Genomic DNA, 8,663 nt, shown 5'->3' on the forward strand with positions numbered 1-8,663 from the left:
ACTCGCTGTGGGGGGGTGAGGTGAGGGGGGGGGGGTGGCACAAAGGTCACACCTCCAGCTCCCCCGCCTGTGTGGGGCTACAGCTGCTGAGTCACACTGAGACAGGCTGTGAGGCGTCAGGGACCTGTCTGTTAGAGCAGCACCTGCATTGTGAAACTCCTGTTTTATTATCAGCTTGTGCATGTGTGAGTTTGTGCACATGAGTGTGTGTGCGTGCGTGTGTGTGTGTGTGTGAGATCATGCATGCATAATACATTAGATTGAGGCCTCTTTCCTCTGTTTCCAGTATTGTGAAACTTGAAACTGCTGTTTTACAGTCAAAAGCATAGCGGGCATGTGCATATTTGTGTGTGTGTGTGTGTGTGTGCGTGTGCGTGTGCGTGTGCGTGTGCGTGTGCGTGTGCGTGTGTGTGTTTTGGATTATTCTTCTGTGTGTCAATAAGATGAAGGTAACCTTGATGGAACAGAAAAGAATTTAATAGAGCTTAACCTCTGTAACAAAAACATCTGTAGTGCACTGGCAGGCTTGCCACAGCCGACTGCGTGGACAGCTGAGGTGGCTCTACAGCGCCCCCTCTCTGCAGCAGCCAGCCTAGCACAGGAAGACAAAAGGAAACTACAAAAGGATCTCATGTACACACTTATTTGATCACATATAAAAAACACATTGAAAGAACATTCAACTATATGAAACTGCACAGTCCACATCAGCACATGTTAATTACAAAAAATATATATTTGCACTTATGTTCAAACAGACCACTCAAATCTACATTATTTAATATCTCTGTCTATAAACTCTCTCTGTCACACACACACACACAAACACACACACACACAGACACTCACATGCTTGTGTTGCTGAGTTTTACAATACTTTATAAACATTCTGTAAGGTTTTATAAAAAAGGTTTGTGTGATTGGTCTCTTGCATTATGCCTGATGCTCTTGGGAAAAACAGAAACCTGCAGTTAAAGCCTTCAGAACATCTGTCAGCCCTGTCATATCCAGGGCTGTCCTCAAACAGGGTGTCCTAAAACAGGGTGTCTTCAAACAGGGTGTCCTCAAACAGGGTGTCTTCAAACAGGGTGTCCTTTAACATGGAGTCTCTAAACAGGGTGTCCATACGAGGTGTCATATTTCAGCCCTGTGCTCAGGGAAGAGGCGGGCTGTGGAGGCTTGTTGGAGCTTGACAGGACGCTGCTGAACTCTGAGTCGGGCCAGGCGCCGCCCGTCCTCACCGAGCTGTAGATTACCCCCGGACGGAAGCTGGAGACCCGGCTGTGGGGGCGACTCACAGGGGGCGGGGAGTCCTCCCTGTGGGGGGGGGTGGGTGAGTCATACAGGCCTATTATACTCTTTCTTTCAGCATTTGGGTCAGTGTACAAAATAGGCTTCATCTGTGTGTGTGTGTGTGTGTGTGTACGTAAACTTGTGTGTGTTTTTGTTTGTGTGTGTATGTGTGTGTATGTAGGTAAAGTTGTCTGATTATGTCGTCTGTATGTGTTTGCGTGCTTGTGTGTGAATGTGTGTGTGTGTGTGTGTGTTTGTGTGTGTCTATTCTACCCCCTGCATTTATTAGAAAAAGACTCACTGAACTCAAAAAAACTCCTTATATGGTCACCAAAGCAGTCGGTCTCCCATACCTGATGTCATTGGCCGCTTCCTTGTTCTTTCGCCGCTTCAGTGCGCAAATCAGAAGAAAGAGCAGCAACGCCAGGATGATGACCAGCAGGAGAGCACCTATCACAGTGCCCACAACTACGCCGGCTCTGCTGGGGGCTGGAGTGGGAGGAGCACCGGGAGTGGGAGGAGTTTAGAACAGCTTTAGGCCCCTGATGTTCCATCAGTGTTCGCACGCATTTATAAAGGCGAACACTTCACAGTGCAGCTCAGGTTAACTAAAAATAACCATGGTAATCACGGCGAATTTAATGCTGATGATGCATTTGGTTTGCAGAGAGCTGCGCAGGGCTAATCTTAGCCCGGCAGCTCGGCGTGTTTCCTGGCAGAGTGGAGGGAGAGAGGGGGCAGTGCACTCACGCTTCTGTGCTCGCAGGACGAATCGGCAGCGCTCCGTCCCCACCGCGTTGCTCACCTCGCAGCGGTAGCTCCCGGAGAAGCTTTCCGAGAGGTTGCCGATCCGCAGCTCACCGGTCAGAGGGTCTGGCAGAGAGACGCAAAGACACACCCCCTTTTACACACTGCAGTCACACCCCCAGCGATGAGGGGTCAGCTACGAGGCAGTTAATGAACCCTCAAAGCCTGCACGCGTCCCCAGTCTGTGTCAGGGGGGTCAAGGCAGGCACACACTGAGTGCTGAACAGCTCATTTCCACACAGACAGTAGGGACAGGTACGACATATGGCTCCTACAAGTCTCTAGCAATTTATTCCAGGACAGCTAGACCAGGCCAAAAAGTACGAGGGGGCCAATACTGTTAACCTAAACCCCTGAAAGTGTGCACTGAACTGTGAGTGTAACCTTCTCACGAGCAGCCGTCTGTTCACTCTGAAGCGCATCATGATTTAATATTTCAGAGCGAGATACACTGAGCATGTTCAGACAGTAACCCCCCCCCCCCAACCTCTCACCTTCCCCTCACCCCCTCATCCCCCCCCCCCCCCCCCCCCCCCCCACCTCGCTCGACTACGGGGGGTCAGCCTCACCCTGTGTGGCGCTGGGGGGGACCGTCCCTCCGCTCTCTCTCGCCCATAGGTACTTCAGCGGTGTGGAACCCTGCGATGCTTTGCAGTGTAAGGAGACAGCGCCCCCTACTGAATCACTCCCTTCCATCCAGCACTTAGGCACAGAGGGCCGCTCTGACACACAGACAGAGGGAAAGAGACGGTTTGTGAATTATTCACATGATGGCACACAGTATGTAACAGTATGCAGTATACAGGCATACAGTGTATTACTGCAATGCAGAATTATCAGCACAGATTAGTCCTCTCATTCCACTACTGATACCTGGATATTCAAGTATGCACTGTGTTACTATGAAAGTGGATTCATATATATGTGGACTGTGTTCATATGAAGCTACATTCATGTACACATGCACTGTCTTCACATAAATATACACTGTGTTCATATAAACACCCATTGTGTTTATATAAACATACACTGTGGTCATATTTTGTAGCAGACCTGCTCTTTACTCATCTTTTAGGGGAAAAAGAGAGCAGCAACATTTAATTCAATTCAGTTAGCAGGGACTATACAGAGTTCCCATGAAAAGAGATGCACACAGAGATAGCAAAGAAAGGAAGAGGGAGAGAGACAGAGATGGAGAGAGTGAGACAGATAGAGAGGGAGGGACAGGGGGAGAAAGGAGAGAGACTGTGTGATTGTGTGTGTGCATGTGTATGTGCGAGTGTGTGTGTGTGTGTGTGTGTGTGTGTGTATGTGTGTGTATGTAAACTTGTGTGTGTGTGAGTGTACGTGTGTGTGTGCGATATCTGAGCTGATTCTCACCCATTACTACCACGGTAACCTTGCGCATGTCCACTCCTGGAGCTTTCTTCACCTTGCATTGGTAGGTGCCGGTGTGAGACACCTTCAGAGCCGCGATGGAGACGGAGGCGTCTCCGTGGCTGGGGTCACCTGCCCGGAACTCCAGACCCGTCGTTAAGGTGGGGTCACCATGGGTCCACTTCTTCCCGCCAGTGTAGGACATGATCTGAGGGACAGATTTGTGGTTCAACACTTCCTCAGCAGATGGTGCTAAAGAGCACACGGGAACATTTATTTCACAAACTCTAAAAGTTGACATATATTTTGTTAAATAAACCTGTCAATTCAGTGTTCAAAAAGAGCTTTCATGACATTTCAGCATCCTTACTCATTCAGAAAGTGGTGGATCCTGCAAAAACCCCTTCCCTGCTGTCCACTCACCAGGTTGTCTTTCTGGGTCATGTCAGGACTGACAACTGACCACTCGATGTCCAGCTCTCCAACGTCAGATGGAGCAGGCGTGTACATGCATTCTAGAGTCACCTTCTCCCCCTGTGCTTTCTGAATAGTCTGAGGGCCAGCAGAGGTCACCTGCATTGCCACAGTGACACCTACAGTTGTGGAGGACAAATATGCATAAACATACTGTGTATTTTGTGTGGGTGTATGTGTGTGCATGTGTAAGTGTGTTTGTTTGTGTGAATGTTTGTATGAGAGGAGATTTTTGGCAGGATAGAGCAGAACATTCTTTTGTCACCAACAACAGTGCCTCATTGAAAGATTGGTATGTTGATTTCAGTCTTGGGATGTTAGTTTCATTTTCCCATGAAATTTTACATTAGCTAAATGCAGTTTAACAAGTGCCCTCTCAGAACCCTGCAAAACTGTCAGTTTCTGGGCAGGCTGTTGGTGGTGCTTGTGTGTTTGTATTATCCAATCATGCTGTGAAAGGTGAGTAAGCCCCCCCCCGTGTCAGCCCCACACAAATGCCGATTTGTGTGTGTCTGCTTGAGGTACGCTCACTCTCTGAAAACCCCGCCCACTCACAGCTAACCCATTCGGGAGCAGTTCACACATACTTTAGAAGCAGGGGTGACATGAACAAAGATGAAAGGACTTAGATTTCGTGTTTTTCTTCTCCTATAAACTTCTCGGTGTGTGTACTGTGTTTTGATTTCCCGCATCACATAAACTCACCCACAGAATAAACACTTTCTTTATTCTCGCCAGCTGTTTGCTTTCCCAAAAGCACCTTCATCTGAAAGGACTCCTCGGCTATCCTTTTCATATTGTTGTATATCAGCGCAGCACTGTCAGTGTTGTGGACAGTTTTTGTCGCATTTCACTGTGGAAGCTGTCATTCAGTCTCTCCCTCCCTGCTCTGCTTCATTCCACTGTGGCTTCAGCATTTATTGTCTGCATTGTTTGGTCTATGTTTGCCTTCGGAGGACACCTCCACACGGAAAATAAACCCAGTGAAAGCAATTACTTGGACACAACCTTTATTGATAGAGCCTTTATTGATTGGCTTTCTAATACCTCTATCCTTGAGCGCAGCTGAGGGTGTACCCTGATTGGTCTCTCTCAGCTAAAAGTATGCTTGTTTTACCAGTTCGAACCTTGGACTAGGTTGTGTACAAAAACAGTCATCACCTCCATAAAAATGTATCTGTAATGTCAAACACAAAAATCACCACAGTGTTGATCAAAAGCATCTGGGCTGATGCATCCACACACTCATAGTTAGATGATTTAAGCATTTACATGTCACTTACATTTCAGAAACGTAAAAGCAAAGTTGTACTCCATTTCTAATACACACACACACACACACACACACACATGCAAAAGCTCTGAGGGCACAGAAACTCAGATGAGAAGATAACAGCTTCTGACATAACTTCATGCTAGCTGTACATTTTCATAAAGAATGCTTCCCTTCACTGACAATGGACATTTTTATGAGGCAAGGTGTAGCCCACATAAAAAATTCTGACACATGGCCAATCACTCTTGACAGTGCAGTAGCATTGCATGGAGGTGAACTCACCTGTGCTCAGGTACACTGCCACTGCACAGACCGCAGCCAGCAGGGTCCTGGGATATAGGCCCAGCTTTAACATGTCACTGCCTTCCAACATCCTGCAATAAAGGGCAGAACAGCAGAAACGACTGTGAACCCTAGTGTGCGTGAGCAGGCTTACTGTCGAATTATATGCAGCATGATTTGCTGCAAATAATTCGACAGAGTGGAGCACATTGCTGCTCCGACTGGATCACTCTCATTTTCACCTGCTAAAAGGGACCCATGTCACCCGGTCATTTTATTATGATTCAGGTTTCCCTGAATGACAGCTTTAAAGCATGGTGGTAATGTATGTATGAATAGATTCATATATAGATATGAAATTCTGCAAAAAAAAAAGTAAACAAAACAAAGAAACAAAGTAAACAGAGGCTTGTTTGAGTTGGAAAAAACACGGAAAAAGGTTTCACAGGAAGTGCACATCCACTGCAAGGAAGGAACAAACGTACAATACACCTTTTTGCACTCAGTTCCATAAATAGCACCACATTTCAACCAGAGGGGTCTTCCTTGAGCTTCAGTGCTCCCTGGCTGCTCTGTGTGCACTTAGTATAACGTGTCACTCTGACTCATAAGAGACTGAGGCTGTTTATTTCAGAGCTTCTTGCCCCTTCCACAGGGCTTCTAGCCCACTGATTCTCAGTCCTACTCCTGGGGCCCCCTTGTTCCGCACGTTTTCCATCTTTCCCTGCTCTACCTACCTGACGGAACTCATCAGTGGCACTTTTGATTAGCTGAGCACACCTGATTTAATCAAGAGCATCACACTAATTTCAATCAGGTGTGTTTGGAGCAAGGATAGATAAAAAATATGTAGGACAAGGGGGCTCCAGGAGCAGGACTGAGAAACACTGTTCTAGCCCTTTCCTTTTTTATCTGACCTTCTTATGTCTCTCCACTATTTTATCGTTCTGCATTGTATAAAACATGATTCTGTGTCAGGCCTTTCCCACATTGATTCCTACTTCAGCGCTGGCGGCTCTGTTACACCTCAGGGTGGATAAATGAGCTTAAATTTCAGCTTCTGTTACCTTCACATGAATCCCCCCACCCCTCCCCCGCCACCTGCTTGGCATGTTTCCTGAGTCTATGTGGTCCAACCTGACACACTGAAAGCTGGAGAATCCAGCGTGCAATAAAAATCCAGTCATCCAGACATTCTCCCCACATTGTTTCAAATAAAAATGTATATATTTAGATCAAAAGGCATCACTGCAGCACACTTCATACCCTGTGCCAGACATCAGGCACTTCATGTTTATTTTAAAATGGACGGAATCCATTCCTTTTCTCTCTGGTTCTTTGTTTTCCTTTTTAACCAGCTGGGGAAAAACCTGCCAGCAGTGTTTCCAAACTCTTTTCCTGGGGGCACAGCATGTACATTGGCTCGCCTTCCAGCTAAAATGGAATTAGGTTAGAACAAGATGCTAACTGAACACATATGCTAAAGGAATTAAGCTCAACACAGGCCTTGTAATTACTCTATTAGAGCAGCTTAATATAGGGAATATTTTTGGGCCACAATTTAAACAAATATTTTCAGCAAAATGAACTCCAGAGATATTTGTGTGATGCAGAGTCAGGCGGAAACTGTGGCACTGAAAGCAAACAGATACTGCTACCTACAACTCTCCACTATGTTTTGAGACGCAGGTGAGATTCAGATCCGAGATAACAGAGACCGGAGGCACACAGAAACCAGGGCCTGAGTTTACATTCAAAACGCAAATTACACCAGACCATAAACCAGTCCCTCCCCCCAGCCCTTGTTCCTCAGATACTACTCTATAAATTTCCAGGGAAAGCATTCCGGGGAATATATGCTCTAACGCTTTACTTTCCACATTTCGCAACATTTCATTAGATGCCAGTCATCATCGCATAAATGTCGTTCAGCAAAACAAAACTTTAACAAAACAGGATGAGCAAGAAAAAAGAAGATAAAAGTAAGAGCCTATAACTTCTGAGACATAGGATTAATGTGGCTCAATATTTCTATCCCTATAAACAGAGGTTGTCATAGCAACACCATGCTGCATGCTGAAAGAAAACACATTAATGCCTTGGAGGAAGCTGTTTATGAAGAACTGAAAGAAAGCGGAGAGAACAGAGTTATTAATGCGTGGAGCAGCTTACCAGTATCCGTAAAAGAAGAGGAGACCACTGGAGTGTTAAAGACCAGGCTTGACACGGTGCTAAATACACTCAGGACTATAAACAAAACGATGAGTCTAGCTGGGCTGAATGGCATTCAAAGAGAATAACTTTCTCATGTTCCCAGCTGAAAGATGAGTTACCGTTAAACACACCAGCTCCTATGGGTACCCACTATGAGGATGACTGCCGTGTCGATTTTCTCCTAATTCTACGAAAACCTCTCAAATAGACAGTCATTAAAGCAAATAGACAAACAGTTTGAAGGCAGTGCAAAGATCACCTGGCGTAGCATTGGGAAGCCCGAGAGTCCTAGTGTTCCAGGAATACAAAGTGAAGCACACCTGATCCTGCTCATTAAAACCGGAGTCCGCGGTGGGAGAGCACATTACAGATAAGGTCACGTTGTGTGACTTACCTGCTGGGGAACGATCCACACACCGAAACCGAGTCCGATCGACTGACAAATGACTTTAGTGTCCAGTTTGGTGCTTCCTCTCTCTCCCTCCCCACCCCCCTCTTTCTCTTTCGTTTAGCTTTTGAGTTAGTGTCGCGGCACTGGGGACATTCTCACACAACCTGTTCTCTCTGCTGTCTCCCTTGAGGAGGAAGCGGGATACACACACACACACACACACACACACACACACACACACACATCTCAGTTTGTAAACATTCTGCTGGGTGTGCCTTTTCGTAAACTGACCAGCATTAGTGAATGGAATTACCCTTTTCCAAGCACCTGTCAGAATGGGAACTGTGGACAGGTGGTTGTTAAGGAGGGAAATTAACATTGCAGCGTATGAGTAAATGCACCAAATGCTCGCACAGGCTGGTATGCACACCAGCTGCGCCCCAAACATACAATGGGTGTCATATTTCTGGTTTTGAATGCTTTGATAATTCCCAGGAGATGGATTACTATAAGGTGGTCACCACGGCAACTGATCCTGGCAGGTGAGTG

General features: G+C 46.5%; 1 protein-coding gene across 2 annotated transcripts; it reads right to left on the reverse strand.

The window, feature by feature from the left end:
* Window positions 1–696: 696 nt before the first annotated feature.
* Window positions 697–8,221, reverse strand: LOC118778124 (coxsackievirus and adenovirus receptor homolog). Of its 2 annotated transcripts, none has more exons than XM_036529484.1 (8): window positions 8,118–8,221; window positions 5,510–5,601; window positions 3,901–4,070; window positions 3,481–3,685; window positions 2,670–2,822; window positions 2,044–2,166; window positions 1,647–1,782; window positions 697–1,317 (listed from the first exon to the last, which is right to left on the reverse strand). In XM_036529484.1, exons 2-8 carry the CDS (start codon window positions 5,598–5,600, stop codon window positions 1,110–1,112), a joined length of 1,086 nt encoding a protein of 361 aa, XP_036385377.1. In that variant the 5' UTR covers window position 5,601; window positions 8,118–8,221; the 3' UTR covers window positions 697–1,109. The 2 variants fall into 2 exon arrangements, with proteins under 2 accessions (XP_036385377.1, XP_036385378.1); XM_036529485.1 differs by lacking the exon at window positions 8,118–8,221 and adding an exon at window positions 7,682–7,874.
* Window positions 8,222–8,663: the final 442 nt, after the last annotated feature.

This window comes from Megalops cyprinoides, chromosome 5 (assembly GCF_013368585.1).
Source record: "Megalops cyprinoides isolate fMegCyp1 chromosome 5, fMegCyp1.pri, whole genome shotgun sequence".
NCBI classification, from domain to species: domain Eukaryota; kingdom Metazoa; phylum Chordata; class Actinopteri; order Elopiformes; family Megalopidae; genus Megalops; species Megalops cyprinoides.